General features: G+C 41.9%; 1 protein-coding gene across 1 annotated transcript in view; it reads left to right on the forward strand.

Moving 5' to 3' along the window:
* LOC149299401 (5-hydroxytryptamine receptor 4-like) overlaps positions 1-22867 on the forward strand; it is a 224478-nt gene that overhangs the window by 104222 nt on the left and 97389 nt on the right. The window contains exon 2 of the mRNA XM_089485975.1: positions 20390-20544. Coding sequence (XP_089342101.1) covers positions 20390-20544 — 155 coding nt within the window. The remainder of the gene's footprint in view (positions 1-20389; positions 20545-22867) is intronic.

Here is a 22867-nt window from a genome sequence, read left to right on the forward strand (position 1 = left end):
TAATTCAACAACAAGGGCAACGTTTCGACCTTACGGCTCGATAAAGACTCCTTACTTAACAACTGGAGTGCTGAGCGACTTTATTTGTGATGTTTTACATTGGGTCATAGTGGCCATTTGGGTTGTTTTGCTCCAGACATTGAGTAAGCACCACTATGACACTTAGGCAAGTTGACAACACCTATATTTACCTTTGGTCGTAACAAGTGGTCCAGTTTTTATTATCTGCCTCACCTGTGATTAAATAATCTATTTATTTATTCATTTATTTAATACATGCCCCTATTTATCAGCCAAGGTGGCATCTTATTGGACAATAATAAATCTGCTAATGAAATGGCAAAAATTTCTAAGACAGAAAATAAACATACAAAATATGGTAGCTGAGATGCTGAGTTGGTTAGTTGAAGTAACTGTTGTAGGAGCCAATATTAATATGACAGGTGTTCTTATAGCATATTATGTCATGATAAAATTGTCCTGGGAGAACCAGATACGATCAGATAACTGCTGACAATAGTTTGGGAAAGCAATATAATACCGATGGAGTGTCTGGGGTGAGAATATGCAATAAATATGTTGCCATGGAAGAATCAGGTACTGTAGAGGGCTATGCAAGTATAGATTGACGTTTAACAGAAATGTATTCAACAATGAGAAGTAATTGAGAACATGACAGTTATTGAGCAGTATCTTGTGGTTACGTATACTACTTGCATTTTGAGTGGTATAACATTTTGAGTATTATGGCATGTCCTTTATTTATATAAACACATTCATTTCTGTCTGCAGGACAAGCTTGACCAGAAGAGCACCATTTCCCCAGATTCCAATGCCTACTGACTGTGATGGAAGAACTTGATAGAAATGTGAGGTAAGGTCATTTGAGAAGTCATGGTAGATCAGTCACAATGCAGTGCATCTAACATTACTTTCCCACAAACAAATAGACAACACATATAGATAATTGCCCATATTTGCAATCTTAGGTTCTAAAACAATATAGTGTCATATTAGTGATATTTTAAGCATTCATTACGGCATTCTAATTGTGTGAACAGAAAGGTGTGTAAATGTGATAAGATGATTATTGTAATTAAACATGGGTTATGCTATGAGTATAACTCTTTAATATATATATATACATTTCAACACAGACAATAATAAACCATTGTAGGGCGGTATATTTATCTGTGTGCACTGTCATCCTCTGAAGCCCCTGTTTTAGGAGGACCACATTAGGAAAGGGGGTATGACCATATTGTAGTTTGCAATCCACACCCCACAAATTAGTGCACATGTCAAATTTTTTGTTTGGTTATACCTCATCTATTTTTGACCTTTGTAAGTCTCATTTTGTAACTCTATTAACTGAAGAATACCTACACCCATTTGCATGCGTTGAAGTTCATGCAAAGTAGACTCCAGAATGGACATAGCATGAAAATAGAGATGCATGGTACTTGAACAGCTTTAGTTAAGTTATTAACAACAAAAGAACACTTCACATGTGCCTTTAAAAGGCTATGCTTTATTTTTGGTCAAACCAAAGATAAAGGATTTATGGCCATTTATGTTAAAACTAAAAATGGACACTTACTGGTATTAAGCTTATTATTTTTTAAACCAAGGTAAAAATCTGGCAGTATTTTTGTAACAATCAGCAACTCATAATGCCTATTTAGTATTAGGGTGTCTAGAACACACCATCCTCAGTGTAGCTGGACTTTAATTTGCCCAGTACCAGGGGAATCTCTACATATTTTGTGATGTAAACGTTTTGTTCCATGATGTAAACATCCTGATGCATATGACTCAACAGACCAAGTTTCAGCCTCTAGGGGGAAGCAATGCAAAAAAAGCTTCCCAAATAGAAGCTGGTATGGAGTCTACCCCAACTTGCTTGCAGCACAATTTTCAGTTCTGCCTACTATATATTAATTGGTCTGTGTACAAAAAAAATGGAGGCAATGTATCAAGGCTTTTTTTTGTGGGAATACGGCTTGTCCTTTCTGATATCTCATTAATTATCTTTTGTTTTTATTTGTTATTTAATTTTTAGTATTAGTTGCTGTGAGAAGAAAAATACTGTCAATTAATGTACAATACCAATCGTCTGCCTTGTGTTAATAGCTATTGTAATTTAAATCTTTTCTGTTAGAACAAAGTATTTGTTATTGTAATCACTAAGTAGCAAGTTGAACCACAGAATGCTGCTAAAACATTATCACTTGATTGGCTAAGCCTTCAGGTGCTAATCAGTAAACTGTTTAATAGGATATTATCTCCTGTGATCTCACATTATCTCAGCATGAATATTAAAAAGTCGGGATGAAATTTAAAGAAATTTAAACAGCTACATGAATTCCAGAATAAAAAGAAATGGAACATGTTTCAAAGAAAAATACTCAAGAGTTCCAAGAACATGTAATCAAATAAATATTCGTGGGAACATTGGACATGCTTAGAGCCCCTACTGATCTATGGGACCTTGATCAGAACTTGAGGAAGAATTGCATAAAAGCAGCTGCTTAGGGGAGCTATGCTTCAGTCCTCCCCAGGATCTAGCTCCTTCCTTTGTTCTATGGTAATGTAAAGGATATAGAGTTGCTTAGGGTGACATTGTTCAGATGGAATGAGTAGAATTTGGCAGAAGGTATAGACTACTACACCCTTAGACTGAGATATGTCATATATACCAAGCGTAGACATTTAAGTCAGATATCGTGGCATTATTTTCCTCAATGATTGTTTAGAAATTGGAATAATCTTGCACTGACTTTAATGTAGCATTGAGGTAAATATTTTTCTACAAACATTCTTCTGAAAGGGACAGTGTTTCTAGTGCAGTTTAAATCAAATTTATGAAAGAGGCTAATCTGAATAATCTCACAGGCTTGTACGAAGTTTCAGGCATGTACGAAGAGCAGGCATGTTTTATTTGTATAAATATTTGTTTGTACACCGGGCCCATAAATAATCGAAGACCAGCCCTATATTTCATGGAGCTATTTTTGGCCACACTGCACATGTTGGGTTCTGGCCTCAAATTTTTTTGTTTAAAATAGGGACAAACCCTTAGTTTGAAGTCTATTTGAAAAACACATTAGTCATAAGTAAGATATATATTAACTGTGAGGTTCGTCTTACCAGAAGGAATCCGATGTGCAGGACTGGAACACACTTGCTTAGAAACAGAACACACGCAAGGGGCCTGGTGAGGGTAACAGGGCACTTGGTAGTGTAACTGTAAGCACGAGTGGTCAGAGGGAAGCCGTTTAGCAGACCAGGGTCGGGACGCCAGAGGTACACGGGAACCGTTAATATAGCCGGGGTCAGGAAGCCAGAGGTACACGTAGTCGGTATGGATAGCCGGGGTCAGGATGCTAGAGGTACACGTAGTAGCAGGGAGAGCCAGGGTCAGGAAACCAGAGAAACACAGGAAGCCGTTTAGCAGACCAGGGTCGGATACCGGGAGAACAAGAACAAGGTAAATATATATGGAATACGGGAGGAGCTCACGAAATACGGACAAGACCAGTATAACTGAGCACTGAGGATACTGTGCTCGAGGTTTAAATAGCCCGGGGGGGCGTTCCCCGACGTCCGGGACGTGATCGCGTCCTGCGTCGCCATAGCGACGCAGCGAAATCCAGCCGGCGGTCAGCTTCATAAATATTCATGAAGCGGCCGCGTGCGCGAGCGGCTGCTTCAAGTTCCAGCGTGCGGTGCCGGCGTTTCAGCCGGGGAAGAGAAGAAGACGGCCGGGAGCTGATTAAGGTAGGTGCCTTACATTAACACACACAGTTCCTAATATCACTGTGGCCCAGGACATCATGTAATGGTCAGGGACCAACTGAAGAGAGTACCGGTATAGATGGTATCATGCAAAAAAACATCTTAAGTATAAATTGAACCGTTGTATTTAAATATATTACTGAAAACAAAGTTATTTAAAAACAGAGAAATTGCTTTAACAGTAGGTAATAAACTGTGACATTAATTTAAAAAACGTAGAGCTAAAAAAAGAGGGAGGCTGAGGAAGGGGGACATGTGTGAACTGCATGGATTATCAGAGAGAATGAATATGTGTATGTTTATATCTATATATTGTGTATGGTGTTGGAGGGGCTGTGTGTGTGTGTAAGTGTTAGAGTGGTGTGCACATGTATTTGTAGGTGTATATGTATATTGTAAGAGTGTGTGTATGTGTAAAGTGTTAGTAGGTATGTGTATATGTATGTATGTACAGAGCTGCCTCTATCTTCATACCCCCAACATCTAATTCATTCCAGTTCCCAACCACAATCATTATCCCCAACCACCATATTCATACTCCCATCATCATATTCCTCCCACTATCATTTCTATTTCCTACCATTGCACCACAACCATCCCCTCCCTAACATAACCTCTCATCTTTATACCCACCCTTTATTTCCCCGTCATCTTATTACCCTACCCCATCCAATATTAAACAATTATTAATTCATACAATTTAACATGTTTTTCTGCTTACCTACTCGTCGTTGGCTGCTAGCCTCAGTCTGCTAGTCAGCGGCGGATAGGATAATTATACCTGTGGACGGAATCGCAGTGTGCTTCTGTAGCTTAATTGGCAGCCACGGCCACGCTTATAATTAGATGGCCGGCCATATGGGCCCAAAATATATACTATATAATATAAATATATACACCAATCAGCCCTAACATTATGACTACCTGCCTAATATTGTGTGGGTCCTGCTTTTGCCGCCAAAACTGCCCTGACCTGTCAAGGCATGGAGTCCACTAAACCTCTAAAGGTGTGCTGTGGTATCTGGCACCAAGACATTAGCAGCAGATTCTTTAAGTCCTGTAAGTTGCAAGGTGGGGCCTGCATGGGTGCATCTTGGTGCCGTGTGTTCTCCAGGTAAGCGGCGCACACATACCCGTCCATCCACTTAATATGAAAGAAAATTTGATTCTTCAGACCATGCCACCTTCTTCCATTGCTCCGTGGTCAATTTCTTATGCTCACGTGCCTATTGTAGGCACGTTCAGCAGTGGACAGGGGTTAGCATAGGCGCCTTGACTGGTCTGCGGCTATGCAGCCCCATTCGCACTGTGGGTTCTGACACCTTTCTATCAGAGCCAGCATTACCTTTTTTCAGCAATTTGAGCTACAGTAGCACATCTGTTGGATTTGACCATACAGACAAGCCTTCGCCTCCCATGTGCATCAAGGAGCCTTGGCTTGCATTGACACTGCTGCGGTTTACCGCTTTTCCCTCCTTGGACCACTTTTGATAGGTACTGACCACTGCACACCGGGAACACCCCACAAGAGCTGCAGTTTTGAAAATGCTCTGACCCAATCATCTAGCCATCACTATTTGGCCCTTGTCAAAGTTGTCAGTGGTCATAATGTTTTGGCTGATAGGTGTATATATACTATATATATGTAGTACACCCTCTTTGAGTTCTATGGTTTTACATATCAGGACATAATAGCAACCATCTGTTCCTTAGGAGATCTAAAAATTAGGTAAATACAACCTCAAATGAACAACAACACATGCCATATTACACAGTATCATGAGTTATTCAACTAAAATGGAGAAGCTATGTGTGAAAAATGAAGTGCACCTTATGATTCGATAGCTTGTAGAACCACCTTTAGCAGCAATAACTTGAAGTTATCGTTCACATCACTGTGGAGGAATTTTGTCCCACTCTTCTTAACAACAAGGCTTCAGTTCATTGAGGTATGAAGGCATTTGTTTATGCAAAGCTCTCTTAAGGTCACGCCACAGCATTTTACCTTGATTCTTTTCTTTTTCACCCATTCTGTTGTAAATTTGCTGGTGTGCTTGGGATCATTGTCCTGTTGCATGACCCAATATCAGCCAAGCTTTACCTGTCGGGCAGATGGCCTCACATTTTACTCAAGAATACTTTGGTATATAGTTAATGGTCGACTCAGAGACTGCAAGGTTCCCAGGTCCTGTAGCTGCAAGACAAGCCAATCATTACCGCTCCACCACTGTGCTTGATAGTTGGAATTAGGTATTTGTGCTGATATGCTGTGTTTGACTAAATGTGGCGCTGATCATTATGCCTAAACATCTACACTTTGGTCTCAGCTGTTCAAATGACATTGTTCAGAAGCAATGTTGTAAACCAAAGCTGTGCTGCCATGTTATTTTTAGACAGAAGAGGCTTTCTCCTGGCAAGCTTTCCACATGGCTTCTCCATTTTTGGTGTAATATGACATGTGCTAAGGAACAGATGATTGTTATTATGTCCTTATAGATAAAACCATAGAACTCAAAGAGGGTGTATTTCCTTTTTCACACAACTGCACACAACATTGCGTTGTGTGCATTTACATGAATATAGTGGATGCAGTGGCATTGCCTCAGACCAATTTAGACAGTGTTCTCGGCCAGGTATTACTGTTCAAATACCTTAAACTTCTTTTTATTTTGAATTCGCATACATAAAAGAACACCAAAAATAGCCTTTTCCCCTTATAAATGTAATTTGCATGCTCAGTATCGCAGATAATATTGAACACACATCTTTTAGGCAGATGCATATTTTAAAAAACACTCTCTGATTTTTTCCCACTATGAATTTAATGATAGCTTGGAGATTACTTCCTACTGAATCACTTATAGTGCCTATTGTTAGAACGCTAAATGTAGTTTGTGTATGAGGACTGTTTACAGAGGACCATGTATCTTGCTGTCACCACTCTGGATGTCATACAAAAGCTTACACTCTTCAGGTAGCTAGGAATGTAAAGAAAAGACAACACAAATATACCGGAATATTGAGCTAAGGGATTGCTTAATAGCACTGTGGGTTTCTTGCTACATAAAAGTATCAAGTAGCTCTGAGCTAAATGCACCCAGCAAGATGCAAGTGATTTATAGAATAGCAAGAAAAAGCACAAGGATAAACCTGCAGTTCTTTGTAAAAAATCAGTGTGGTTGTATTTGCAATACACATTTTATTATAATTAGATTCATGCAGGATATTCCTTGTGTTTCCAGGGAGACAATCTATACCACTCTTTATCAATGTGGCCTTCTGACCAGCTCAGCCAACACTTTACTAATGGAACGTTTAAAAACCCTGTTCCAGCAAATGTCACTTAATATAGCAATCGAGCAAACCAATGGAATTTAATTCAAGACGTTATCCCACAGCTGTGAATCATACTCTGGCATTTAAACTGGATACCCAATCAAGAAATGCATCCTGGCTTGTAAAGGAAAGGTTAGGCTGCATCTATATTAAATTCCTAGTGTGAATATTGGCACTGCAAATGATTTTTTATGTAAATCTTAGACTTTGCTATAAGCCATTGCGCTTCAAATATGTACATCTCCAGAACATCAGAAGTAATTCATTTAAGTATTGCTGTCTGACACCTATACCTCCTTGTGGTACATTGTTAATGCATCTGATGTTGCACTAGGTTATTTTACCTTATCTCTAACTTAGGGCTTCTGCATTCAACCAAACACCACCCTAGCATGAATCATGATAGGTTAACTGGAAACTAATGCATCTTTTGTGGTATAGACATACTGTGGGTAATACATTAGAGTTCTAGATGCCCTACTTGTTTATTGGCTGGTTCGGTATTGGCCTTTGGTTTTGACCCCTTTATCACTGAGCGCTAATTTTTGCCATAAAAAACATACTAGCAATGAGGCTTAAGACATGAGACATGTTAGACACTATTATTAACATCTAGAGGAGATTAGGTAAAATACAAATTGTTCTAACTGTGCTATATACAGTGTGGAGTTGCTAACAAAATATTTCTTGGGCTGTTTTTGTAAGTGGAGATATTTATAATATATCAGTAATGTGAAGAACGCTTATGGTCATGTTGCCTTTAACCTCTTTTTTCCACCATTCTTCTTGATTCCAATTAGCAGTCCACTAGCTACTTATATAATTTATGGACGGCTTGCTTAAATCTTAGTACCCCAAATGCTAGGCTTGTAATTGTTATTAAGCACTGATTTGTAAATTAAATCTTTCTAATCTGCTTCTGTACAAATGTCTTCCATAATATGCCCATTCCAAATGTGTAGCATTAATGTTTTAACAATGATGCAATATTTTAATTACCTACAATTCATTCTCTACAAATAAATCAATTCAAGTTCTAACCAGTTATACATTTATAATCAAAGATAATAATATGGCTTCACTGTTACCCTAACGCAGTTAAATACATTAGTTTATAGAGTGCCAGCAGATTCTGTAGTGCTACCACAATAGGGGAAAGTGAAAATTAAGGAAAGCATTAACATGTACGATATCCAATTTCACATTATGATTAGGACATATTAGTACAAAAAGAAGGAGTTGCTCTTGCCATAATACATATATATATAATTAATATAACAAATGTTCTTAACAAGCGGTCATAATGTACATATTGTCATAATGGTCTGGTTTGGATAACTCAATAATATCTTTCAATCAAATTCATTTTGTAGGAATAATAATTATGCCTTTCTCTCAGTTTCGTCTTGTTAACATTTCTGCATCTAACAGATATTTGTCAGCATGAGTTTAGGGAAACTTAATTCCACAGTTCCAAAAAAGTTGTGATCTCCTGAGTTAACCTATGTTCATAGACAGACGAATATTCAAAGCAGCCACAAAGTTCAAAACTAAGCGGGTGCGAGCAGGATTGAATGCGGCCGTCGTGCCAGTAGCGTACTTGGTGGGGGCGGTCCGCCCCGGGTGCCGCTCATCTGAGGGGTGCCACCACAACTCCAGAAACGATCCGCGCGGCCACTGTGGCTGTGCGTCAGGACAGGTCAAATACCGGGGCACAACACTGAGGCCACGCCCACCGTCTTCCACGCTCACTGCACCGGAAGGACAGGACACAGAAGAAGGAGAGGAAGAAGGAGGAGGAAAAGTCTTCCGAGCAGGACAATGGGGTGTCCAGCCTATTGGACAGAGCGGCATTGGCACTAATGGGGCAGGTAGTGCCAGTCGTGAAGCCCTTGACCAAGAATTTAAGCCAGAGCGCTGCCACTTTGTACAAGGCCACCCCCCCTATTTACCTACCTGATCCAGAAAATGCATGACTTCCTGGATTACAATGAGGTCTTACCGGGTAACTGATGACACCTGGAGGGTCAATCAGAATGCTGATGGAGGAGCTCACTGGTTGCATGCAAGCCATCATGGACACTCCAGAGTACATGCTGGCAACACTCTGTGGCCCAATAATTAAGCACTAAGTTAGAGCAAAAGCCCTCTGAATTTCACCCAAACCAAATGTTCAGAAAACGGACCCAGCGAAAATGAAACAAACATTTCATCTGAATTGATTTTGGTTTTACAGTTTTTGTAAGCTGGTACTGCCTTGTTTACTTACTTCACTTAGCGAGTTGATGTCACTTTCACCTACGCATTTAACTTCTGGGTATCATAAAATTCTACCTGATGTAAAGGCCTATTGGGTACCAATTTCTAGTTGCAAGAATTTGTTTTATTTCCTCTGAAAGTATTTCAAGAAGAACAAATAGAAGACAAAACTTGGAACCTGGGGCAATAAGCTACAATTCTTTTTTGACTTTAAAGAAATGAATTCCTGATAAATGCAATATAAACATATAAAATACCCTTCGGGTAGGGTCACTAGACCATATCTTTATCAGGCCGGACACTTATAAATCATGTACCCTACTGGGAGACATCTGGTCACAATACTTTTGGGCTTTTGTGTCAATAGATTTTTTTTTTGCTCAAAAGTATTTATTATACATTATCTACAGAGATAGACAAAGGAATCTTGCTGAAGTCATTGGACTATGTCTTTGTTACCATGACTACGCTTATAGAACTTTCTTTTCCCTTCTGTGATAGCTGTGGTAACTTTGCTTCACAATATTTTATTCTAATTCAAAATTTTAGCAAGAAAAATGTATAGTTACTGTCTTGAGGTGTATAGAAACACAATTACAAACTCCAGCAGGATTAATTACTTAATTATTATGTTCTTAAAAATAGAATAAATGATAAATGAAGCAGTTTTGTAACTCTTCCAAGCGTCCCACTGCAGGAGGTATATTCCCTCTTTGGGATTGTAATTCATTGCCTCCTTCCTCCTCAATGTTCCACATTTGTAAGAGCTCAGCATGTTGAGTGTATACAGCCCTGAAGTCTTAATAGTATGAGAGTTTGCTGTGTTATAAACAGGGTCGGCCCTAGGCTAAGTGGCACCCCAGGCAAGAATATTCTTCCTGCACCCCCCTATTCTTTTACATAACTATATTACTGTATAAAGTTTTATCCGGAGTGAAGAAGCCATAAAGAGTAGGGTACAGAGCAGGTATTTCTTAGGTAGGGGTAGCTGAGTCACATAGACAGGGTAGATTACACACAGGCCCAGGACATAATTGCTGTGCCCCCTACTCTGCACAGCTTCTTCACTGCTCAGTGCTCAGTCTCATACACTCTAATACTATAATGTATGCAACCAGACACACTCAGTATAAAACACCACACACCAACACACATACTAACACATTGATGCTTACATTGATGCTTTAACACAGTACATGGACACTAACAATGTATACTGCCATCCCACACACTCACTCTAATACCATACATTGATACCCAACACAGTCTTAGTCCAGTCCACTTCTGGAGAGAGCTGACATGGTGACGGACACTTCCTGTTGCCTGAAACTTACCTTCAATGCACGGAGCTCCATGGTACTAAGACTAGCCCTGCTTGGGTGCTGAGGCACTCCCTGATTAAGATACCCCAGGCAGCTGCCTGAACCATCTGTTACTGATACTGGACCTAGGCTATAGAAATATTCTAGTTTTTATTGCCACATAAACCTATGGAGTAGTGATAAGTGGATTATTCTATTGGGTGTTATTTCAATAGGAACAATTTTTTTTCTCCAGAATTGCTCTTTACAAATAACCACTAGTGGGTTTTTAAAAAAAAAATAAAATAAAAATCAGGGTAGACAATGTCCATATATGGACACAGGTGTCTTTGGCAATACTTTGCAAGAATTGTGAAAATCCAGCTTGTGCCAAATGTCAGTAACAAAGTCTGTTAATGTGTATTCCCCGGGCCACATTCTGACCCCTGCCTCCAGGGTTTTAAGAAACCCAGGATCTTTTCTAGAAAGCACTTCTCTTGCAGGGAAACATGGTGACAATCAGAGCCGGCCTTAGGTGTTCTGGCGCCCTGTGCGGACTACTCCTCTGGCGCCCCCCCATCCCAAAAAAAGAAAGGAATAAAAACTTGTAACAAAACTTGTAACAAAACCCCAATCACTATATACTACGCCAAACATTGATGTGGTCTAGGCCTACCACTTAATTGTCTGGCTTAGTAGTAGGGATGCACCGAAACGAATTCTGGACTGAAACCGAAAGTGCAGCATTTACCTGGCCAAAACCGAATATGACCCCCCCAACACCATAAAAAATCTAACACTTTTATTTAAAGTAAGTAACACACCAAAATAGGAGAAAACAATTAAATAATATTTATATATATATATATATATATATATATATATATATATATATATATATATATATAAGTCCAAAAATAGTTACCGGCACTCCAGGGACTTTCCAAATAACCACACAAACAACTTCGGTTTTCAAGTCTATATATATCATATTTATATATGATTAACAGCAATCACATTCCTATCATGCCCAGGCATACCCAGATTCCAGGATTTACTCGCAGACTTGGCATGATAGGAGTATGATTGCCCTATCTACCCCTTCTCACTCTCTTCTGCCGTATCTACCCCTTCTCACTCCCTTCTCCCTATCTACCCCCTTTCCCCTGTCTCACTCCCTTCTCCCTATATACGCCCTCCTAACTATCTACCCTTTCCCTCTTTGAAGTTCACTTACCTTTCAGGAGTCCTGCGGTGGGGGTGCAAGGCCTCTGCCTCCCAGCTCTGCCACTGTATGGAACAATATAGAATGATGGGAGTTATGATGTACTTTTAGAGCATAATTAGATCATGAAAAAGACATTGGAAATGGTACAGCATAACACCCATCACTCTCACACACTTACCAATCCACGCATATACCAATCCACTCTCACTGAATGCTTTCCTACCTTTCCTCTTTTCTCCTTACAGCTCCTTTTCGTTCTTCTTCTTCAGGTCTTCTGTCTTCTTCCGGGTCAGAGGGCACGGACAGCGGTGGGCGCGGCTTCAGTGTTGTGCGCCGGGATCTGACAATAAACCCCGGTGCACAGCAGCTGTTGCCGCGCGGATCACAAGGGAGCGATATCGGAGGTCTTTAACAGATATCCTTGAACCGGCTTAAAATCACTCAAAGGAGCCGGAGGTCTGTTAAAGACCTCCGATACCGCTCCCTTGCGAGCCTGCTCCTCCAGCGGCGGACATTACTGTCCGTCTCTGGAGGGGTGCCAGCTCGCCCCCCCCCCCGCTAGGTACGCTGCTGGTGGCAGCGGTACGCTACGGTGGCGGCGGCACCCCCTGGAGTGTGGCGCCCTGTGCGGTCGCACAGGTCGCACACCCCAAAGGCCGGCCCTGGTGACAATAATCCCTTTTATCTAAGCTCCCTTGACAGCTGCCTTCTGAGCCTACATAATAGGGCTACTCCTGGTCTTAAAATTACAAATTTGTTTGTTAGTGTGGTAAATTTGATTGCAAATATTCCACTTTTATATGAAATTAATGGAAAATACAAATACATTTTCCAGCTTATTGAAGAGGTGGGTTTTTTTTATTCATTAAAATTCTACAATAATCTTATGGACATTGTGCCAGTTGTGTGCTTGTCAGCTGACACAGAGGTAACATGACAATTTTGCATGCTCAGCTATTTTTTGTTGTTCTGTTGACTATGTGATATGTAAAATGTGTGCAATTTAATAATTTAGAATTTTTGCTGTAGATGGGTTTTCAAGCATGGTTTATTTAACCCTTAGAGTACCTGCTACCTAGGAGATTTGTAGTAGGTAAACTGATCTTAGGACCTCCTATATAGTGACACACTGCGTCCTGCACTGCAAAAATACTGTTCTTTGATTTTTTTTGGACTGGCTGGTGAATTTTTGGAGTTTTGCTATAGTTATGTTTAGGTGACAACCTTATAAACAGCTTACACTTTACTTAGGGAAATCCCTATGCTCATGTATTGTGCGGCCATTGTGCATTTTTACCAGTATGCCAGCCCTATATATATATATATATATATATATATATATATATATATATATATATATATATATATATACATACATACAGTATATCACAAAAGTGAGTGCACCCCTCATTTTTGTAAATATTTTATTATATCTTTTCATGTGACAACACTGAAGAAATGACACTCTGCTACAATGTAAAGTAGTGAGTGTACAGCCTGTATAACAGTGTAAATTTGTCCTCTCAAAATAACTCAACACACAGCCATTCATGTCTAAACCTTGGCAACAAAAGTGAGTACACCCATAAGTGGAAATGTCCAAATTGGGCACAATTAGCCATTTCACGTCCCCGGTGTCATATGACTCGTTAGTGTTACAAGGTCTCAGGTGCGAATGGGGAGCAGGTGTTTTAAATTTGGTGTTATCGCTCTCATACTCTCTCATACTGGAAGTTCAACATTGCAAAGAACTCTCTGAGGATCTGAAAAAAATAATTGTTGCTCTACATAAAGATGGCCTAGGCTATAAGAAGATTGCCAAGACCCTGAAAATGAGCTGCAGCACGGTGGGCAAGACCATACAGCGGTTTCACAGGACAGGATACACTCAGAACAGACCTCGCCATGGTCGACCAAAGAAGTTGAGTGCACGTGCTCAGCGTCATATCCAGAGGTTGTCTTTGGGAAATAGATCTATGAGTGCTGCCAACATTGCTGCAGAGGTTGAAGGTGTCACGGAGCTGGCTAGTCCGACCGACTGCCTCCGCTGTCTTGTGCTCCCTTAGCCTGGGACAACACACTTTCCCCGGTTCCCCAGTCACTAGCCGAGACTCAGTGTAGGGTAAAACCAAACGAAGACTAATTTATTTTAGACACACAGAGCTGGATATATCCAGCAAAACACACATTAACATAAAACAAGATATTGGGACACAAACCGCCCCCTTAATCTGCCTCTCAGAGACAACAGGGGCAGTAACGGGATTAACAATACAATAGGTGGGGGGAGACTGATTTATACAACATTAAACATCAAAGAATGGTGGTCACTCCCTGGTGGCAGATCCTGGCTGTCTGCTGGAGATAATCCCCTCAGCCAGTGATGAGAGGATACTGCTGGGGGTAGCCACAGAAGCCTTTACAAACCCAGGGCCCATAGTCAATAGGGAGGAGGCTGGCAGTCAGGCTTCTCCAGTGGTCCCAGTGATGGAGGCTTCCGTCACAATTCTCCCCCCTTCGAATTGGACTGACATAGGATGAGACCCCAAACGGGTTGACTCCGTAGTCAGTCAGTTTATTTGGCCCATTAATGCCCTCCCAAAATTGGTGCTCCTGCTGCTGCTGGGGAGATGGGCCGGCTGCGCCATCTCCCGGGTACCGCTGGGGAGTGATGCCGTCTGCATCCCCTCCCTGGTGCTCCTGTTGCCATTGAGGAGGGGGTTCCGGTTGATCCGGTCCTGGAATTAGGTTCTGCTGCTGGGGGGGCGGGTCGGCCGCTGTATCTCCCTGAACTCCTGCAGCTTTGGTAGGTGCTGGGCAGAGGCCAGCGATGCTCTGCCTGGTTGCCAGCACTTCAGCTGGGGTTAGGGAATCTTGTGGGTCGGCCTGCCGCTGGAGAGGGAGGGCCGGTTCCTCTGCTCCCGGACATGTGAGCTGCCGCTGGGAAGATGGACCGGCTGTCACATCTCTCGGTTCCTCCCACTGCCGCTGGGGAGGAAAAACAAGTTCCTCCGCTCCCGGACATGTGAGCTGCCGCTGGGGAGAAGGGCCGGCTGCCACATCTCCCTGGATCCCTGTAGTCATTGCAGGTGTGGGGCAGAAGCCAGCAGCGCTCTGCCCTGTTGCCAGCTCTTCAGCTGGGACTAAGAGATCTGGGCAGACTGCCCAGCATTCTGAGGCCCCCGGTGTGGAGACCGCAGTGTTATCCACCCCTCTTGGGTTAACATCCTCAGATGTAAAATCAGTTAGATCCACAATCTCTGGATCTGGTTGTGGAGCACAGTCGCACAGCTCCAGTATCGGATCTGGATTAGCTGCCCAGTATCCCTCTGACTCAGGGGTGGAGACCGCAGTCCCATCCACCCCACCTGGGTCAACACCCTCAGCTGACCACTCAATCACATCCACAAAATCCACACAATCCCTGGACACTGGGGCATTCTGTTGAACGCGGTCAAACAGTTTTTTATACGCCTTCTCCAGTTCCCACTCCTGCGTAATTAAAAAGTCTAAATCACCTTTAAGTCCTAGTGCATCTGGGAGGTCCCACTCCCTGAAATCCCGAATGTCCTCAATCCGCCACTCCGCTGTGCTGCCGAAGTCCGGATCCTCCTGAAGACTATCCCATAATAATCCCAGGCCACCGAAGTCATAGCCCTCTGGAGAACATTCTTTCGCAGTTCCCCAATATGCTTGCTCTGTATACCACTGCAGAGCCCTATAGTGATCTTCCAGCTCTACCTCCTGTTGGACCAGCTTGTCCAATTCGGATACCCATTGCTGCTGGGGTCGCTGTCCCAGGAAAGACATCCGTAGTTCCCGCTGGTCTCTAATCTTTTGTTCGGAGCTTGGAAGACACTGACCCCGGCGTATAACAGCCCTCTGCCATACTGACCGTCGAACCACTTGCCTCAGGTTCTGGTATTGTTCTGTAGGCAAAGCAGTGGTGTAGCAGGAGAGGATGACCCGCAGCAGTCCCTGGAATTCTGATACCACATCCATGTCCTTGCCAAGGCGACCGAAGTCTGCCGTCCTGTCGGTCAATCCCGGTACAAAGTAAGTGTCCCTCAGACTAAGAAGAAATCCCACCGCTGCCACCAATGTCACGGAGCTGGCTAGTCCGACCGACTGCCTCCGCTGTCTTGTGCTCCCTTAGCCTGGGACAACACACTTTCCCCGGTTCCCCAGTCACTAGCCGAGACTCAGTGTAGGGTAAAACCAAACGAAGACTAATTTATTTTAGACACACAGAGCTGGATATATCCAGCAAAACACACATTAACATAAAACAAGATATTGGGACACAAACCGCCCCCTTAATCTGCCTCTCAGAGACAACAGGGGCAGTAACGGGATTAACAATACAATAGGTGGGGGGAGACTGATTTATACAACATTAAACATCAAAGAATGGTGGTCACTCCCTGGTGGCAGATCCTGGCTGTCTGCTGGAGATAATCCCCTCAGCCAGTGATGAGAGGATACTGCTGGGGGTAGCCACAGAAGCCTTTACAAACCCAGGGCCCATAGTCAATAGGGAGGAGGCTGGCAGTCAGGCTTCTCCAGTGGTCCCAGTGATGGAGGCTTCCGTCACAGAAGGGCTCAGACCAAACGCCGCACACTGCATCTATTTGGTCGTCCCAGAAGGAAGCCTCTTCTAAAGATCATGAACAAGAAAGCCCGCAAACAGTTTGCTAAAGACAAGCAGACTAAGGACATGGATTACTGGAACCATGTCCTGTAGTCTGCTGAGACCGAGATAAACTTATTTGGTTCAGATGGTGTCAAGCGTGTGTGGCGGCAACCAGGTGAGGAGTACAAAGACAAGTCTCTAACATCCACCAGCTCCGTGATGTTGTCATGGAGGAGTGGAAGGGGACTCCAGTGGAAACCTGTGAAGCTCTGTTGAACTCCATGCCCAAGAAGGTTAAGGCAGTGCTGGAAAATAATGGTGGCCACACAAAATACTGTGTCAGGACCCAGGTAAGCAGGTCGGGTAGGAGCCCAGTAGCAGGGGACACAAGGGTTTCCGTTTGTACCCCACGATGCATGACAGCAAGTGGGATGGTACGGACAGGCGCAATGAAACACAGCACAAACAGGATACTTGGAAAGGTACTGTATTGATGAAGGTGATAGGACCAGCAAGTAAAGGCAGTAAGTCTCTAGGCAGGATGCCCACTGGCAGGGCTGACGGATACGGAGGCCCACGGGATGGGCTGACGGCAGGAAGCCCACTGGCAGGGCAGACGGGAACAGAGGCCCACTGGCAGGGCTGACGGCAGGAAGCCCACTGGCAGGGCTGACGGGTACGGAGGCACACTCCGTGGTGTACACCCATGGTGTAGATAGAAAGCTGGGGCTTATAAATGTACCTGGGGGTGGAGCGGAGGGAGGGGTTAGAATAGTCAATAGGGATAGGCTTCATAGGGAAAAAAACCATACACCTCTAAATTGTATGCTTACTAATGCCAGAAGTCTGACCAATAAAACTGACGAACTGGAGTTAATAATGTCTGAAGAAAACTATGACATAGTGGGTATAACAGAGACATGGTTGGATGATAGCTATGACTGGGCGGTTAACATACAGGGTTATAGTCTATTCAGGAAGGATCGAAAAAAACGAAAAGGGGGAGGAGTTTGCCTTTATGTAAAGTCCAGCCTAAAGGCCACACTGCGGGAGAATATATGTGAGGGAAATGATAATGTGGAGTCATTATGGGTAGAAATATATGGAAAGAAAAATAATAAAATACTGATCGGGGTTTGCTATAAGCCACCAAATATAATGGAAGCAGCAGAAGATCAATTATTAAAGCAAATAAACAAGGCAGCAAATCACAATGAGGTGGTTATTATGGGGGACTTTAACTATCCCGACATAAACTGGGAAACAGAGACCTGTGAATCTCATAAAGGAAACCGGTTTCTGACTATAAGTAAGGATAATTATCTGTCCCAAATGGTACAGGACCCGACCAGAGGGGGCGCCCTACTGGACTTAATATTAACCAACAGACCTGACAGAGTAACTAATGTGCAGGTCAGGGGGCATCTAGGAAATAGTGATCACAATATGATACATTATAACTTGTCCTTCAATAAGGGAACTCTTAGAGGAGCCACAAGAACCATGAACTTTAGGAAGGCAAAGTTTGATCAACTAAGAGAAGCCCTTAACACTGTAAATTGGGAAAATGTCCTCAAAAACAAGAGTACAGACACTCAATGGGAGATTTTTAAGGATATCTTAAATTCTCAATGTGAAAGGTACATACCGTATGGGAATAAAAGAGTCAGGAACAAGAGAAAACCAATGTGGATAAATATAAATGTAAAGGGGGTAATAAATGGCAAAAAAAAGGCATTTAAGCTACTAAAACAGGAAGGCAGTGAGGAAGCACTAAAAAGCTATCGGGAAAAAAATAAAATATGTAAAAATCAGATAAAAGCAGCAAAAGTGGAGACAGAAAGACTCATTGCCAAAGAGAGTAAGACAAACCCCAAAATGTTCTTTAACTATATAAATAGTAAAAAGGTTAAAAATGAAAGCGTTGGCCCCTTAAAAAGTAATGAGGGAGAAGTTATAGACGGGATCAGGAAAAAGCTAATCTATTAAATATATTCTTCTCTGCTGTATTCACAGAGGAAAATGAAATGCCAGGTAATATACAGCAGGATGAGATAACTGCCCCAGTACATGTCGCCTGTCTAACCCAGGAAGAAGTGCAGTGCCGCCTAAAAAAAATCAAAATAGACAAATCACCAGGTCCAGATGGCATTCACCCCCGCGTTCTAAGGGAGTTAAGTAATGTAATAGACAGACCCCTATTTCTAATATTCAAGGACTCTATAGTGACAGGGTCTGTTCCCCAGGACTGGTGCATAGCAAATGTTGTGCCAATATTCAAAAAGGGGACAAAAAGTGACCCGGGGAATTATAGGCCTGTTAGTTTAACTTCTGTTGTGTGTAAACTGTTTGAGGGTTTCCTAAGAGATGCTATTTTGGAGTATCTCAATGAAAATAAGTGTATGACTCCATATCAGCATGGGTTTACAAGGGATCGGTCCTGTCAAACTAACCTGATCAGCTTTTATGAGGAGGTGAGCTCAAGACTGGATCGGGGTGAATCGCTGGATGTCGTATATCTTGATTTTTCCAAAGCATTTGATACGGTGCCACATAAAAGGCTGGTACATAAAATGAGAATGCTTGGGCTGGGGGAGAATGTGTGTATGTGGGTAAGTAACTGGCTCAGTGATAGGAAACAGAGGGTGGTTATTAATGGTACATACTCTGAGTGGGTTACTGTTGCTAGTGGGGTACCACAGGGGTCAGTTTTGGGTCCTATTCTTTTTAATATATTTATTAATGACCTTGTAGAGGGATTGTATAGTAAAGTATCAATCTTTGCAGACGATACTAAGCTCTGTAACGTGGTTAACACAATAGAGGACAGTGCACGATTACAAATGGATCTGCATAGGTTGGAGGCTTGGGCTGGGATGTGGCAGATGAGGTTCAACACAGATAAATGTAAGGTTATGCACATGGGGAAGAAAAATCCAGGCTGGGAATATGTATTAAATGGGAAAACACTGGGGACGACTGACATGGAAAAGGACTTAGGAGTTTTAGTTAACAGTAAATTTACCTGTAGCAACCAGTGTCAGGCAGCTGCTGCTAAGGCAAATAAAATCATGGGGTGCATCAAAAGGGGCATAGATGCCCACGACAAGGAAATAATTCTACCACTGTACAAGTCACTAGTCAGACCACACATGGAATACTGTGTACAGTACTGGGCACCAGTGTACAAGAAAGATATAGTGGAGCTGGAGAGGGTTCAAAGACGGGCAACCAGAGTAATAAGGGGAATGGGAGGACTACAGTACCCAGAAAGATTATCAGAATTAGGGTTATTTAGTTTGGAAAAAAGACGGCTTAGGGGGGATTTAATAACTATGTATAAATATATAAGGGGACAGTACAGAGATCACTCCCAGGACCTATTTATACCCAGGACTGTATCTATAACAAGGGGACATCCTCTACTGTTGGAGGAAAGAAGGTTTCTACACCAGCACAGACGGGGGTTCTTTACAGTAAGAGCGGTGAGATTATGGAACTCTCTGCCAGAGGAAGTGGTTATGGCAAACTCAATAAAAGAGTTCAAAAGGAGCCTGGACGTGTTTCTTGAAAGCAAAATTATTACAAGTTATGGATATTAGATTAATAGGGACAGAACGTTGATCCAGGGATTTATTCTGATTGCCATATTTGGAGTCGGGAAGGAATTTTCCCCCTGGTATGGGGCAATTGGCATCTGCTTCATAAGGGTTTTTTTGCCTTCCTCTGGATCAACATAGTAGGGACACAATATGTATATAGGTTGAACTTGATGGACTTTGGTCTTTTTTCAACCTTATGAACTATGTTACTATGTTACTATGTTACTGACAGGGCTGACGGCAAGTAGCGCACTGGCAGGGCAGGCGGCACGAATGCAGGTCCAGGCAGGAATGCAGGTCCAGGCAGGAATGCAGGTCCAGGCAGGAATGCAGGTCCAGGCAGGAATGCAGGTCCAGGCAGGAATGCAGGTCCAGGCAGGAATGCAGGTACAGGCAGGAATGCAGGTACAGGCAGGAATGCAGGTACAGGCAGGAAGTCCACGTACAGGCACTGGTTCAAGGCCAAAACAGAGGTCTAAACACTCCAATGCAAAGGCCCTGACTAAAGGGCAGGGCAGGTTAATAAAGGCAGGTTCTACTCAGGTGATCAGACTCAGCTGACCTGGTAATCTGATCCTGAGCACTCCAGAGGGAGGGGGAAGATGGCCACTAGTGGTAGCAGCAGGACTACAGCAAAATAAATCATCCATGGTCCGGGCTAGTAGGGTGGAATCCTGACATACTGACACTTTGGGCCCAATTTGGACATTTCCACTTATGGGTGTACTCACTTTTGTTGCCAAGGTGTAGACATTAATGGCTCTGTATTGAGTAATTTTGAGGGGACAGCAAATTTACACTGTTATACAGGCTGTACACTCACTACTTTACATTGTAGCAGAGTGTCATTTCTTCAGTGTTGTCAAATGAAATGATATGATAAAATATTTACAAAAATGTGAGGGGTGTACTCACTTTTGTGAGATACTGTAGTTAAATATAGTTTAAGCTTATGGCCAAAAGGTCTTGCATGCTCATTGTCCTGCTTACAATGAGCATGCAATACCTTTCGGCCATTATTTAATAGGTTCGGGTATACCAATTAATAATATTAATTTAGATTATAATAATTAACAGTATTAGCCCACATGACGTTCTCTCTGTTATTGTCATTATGCAATAATTTAATAAAGTATTAGTTTTTTTTCTTTTATATATGAATCTATGACACATGGTCATTTATTGAGTGTTCTTTGCATTGCAAAAGAAAACACAATAACCTTTAAAATAAATGTAAAGACACTTTAAACATTAGTAGCAAAACAAACAAAATAATTATAAAAATACAGAACTTAGAATAATGACATTATTCTGAAAACCCTTTGTTGGATTTTGGTAAGTGCCAGTTATTTGATAATAATGTTTATTGTATTATCAAGTCTATAAGATCAAATAATGATGGTGCAAGCATTTTAAATATTTAAGTGTTTTTGGAATGGTTAAGGCATTTTGACCTTTCAATTTTGTTGGCATAATGCGAAAGAACTTCGTTCTCAAACACTAATTAAATAAAATGACTAATGCATCAAAAACTACTGCCGGGAACGAGGTCTTTTTGACGTTAGTGCAATCATAAAAAATAATAGCCCATTCCTGCCCACCCCCAAAATACAGGAAAACTCTCAGAACTTCTAATTCTTTTTTTAAACTGGTGATCTGGTGATGTGTAGAGGAAGAACAATGTGCTCTAAATTATCCAGAACCTGAAAAAATATTCATTTTATAGCATGCATCTATGTACTCTTACCAGTTCTCTTGCTTCCTCCTATACTCTCTTCTGCACTTTAAATGTAAATAAACCGTAATTTAAAACATTGCATGCTTATAAAGCAGGCTTGTCCATGGCTTATCCATCAAGAACCTAAAATTTAATATCATGTATACCAGATTTTCTATCTATTGTAGAGAGCAAACCCTGTGAACTTCCTCTGAACAATGGCTTGAGCAGGTCTAACTCAAACAGTATTGCAGAAGAAGCTAACTTGTGTTCGCCCTTCATAATGCATATGTCTGGCTGACCTATAAACTTCCTAGTAAATAGAGCCTACTGTGTGTCCTGTCTGTAAGGTATCAATAAATTAGCCATACGTGTTTCTGTTTTAGTAAATATATATAAGTCAGCTATGTGGTCCAGCTCCAGCTATTACCTAAAAATGATTACTGATATTATAATGTATATTAATATACTGAAATCACAGGATTGTAATTAATGATTTCATATCATGATTTGATTTCTGGCAGTAATAGATGGTGGTCCGTCAGGACAGTCTTTAACATGACAAAAAAGAGGCAGCTGTCCTGTGCCTAAGCATATCTTTGGAGAGCATAGCAGATGTACCTTGAACACCTAAACTCCGGTGTTGGATTTTATTAAATTATTCCCCTGACCCACCTGCAGATAACATTGTCTGCTGTGGCCGGGGGAATGTGTGTAATTTGAGAGGGCTTCTGGCAATAGGGCTGGGGTAAACTTATGGAGCCTCTAAGGAAGGCTGGCTGTAATATTATTTTATTTATTTTTTCTTGGTTTTAATATAGGAACACTGTTTTTGTGTTGTTTTTGCTCTACATCTGTCTAGGAATGTCATGATTAAAATATTCTTTATATGTCTGTGGAAAGTTCAGCTTATGCATGGAAGATAGTTTTTTTCAGTGTACTGGGATAAACTTATAATTAAAATTAAGCCATCATTACTCTGCAGCAAACTAC

This window comes from Sceloporus occidentalis, unplaced genomic scaffold (genome assembly GCF_023333645.1).
Source record: "Sceloporus occidentalis isolate IW3139 unplaced genomic scaffold, rSceOcc1.0.p SCAF_28, whole genome shotgun sequence".
Lineage (NCBI taxonomy): Eukaryota > Metazoa > Chordata > Lepidosauria > Squamata > Phrynosomatidae > Sceloporus > Sceloporus occidentalis.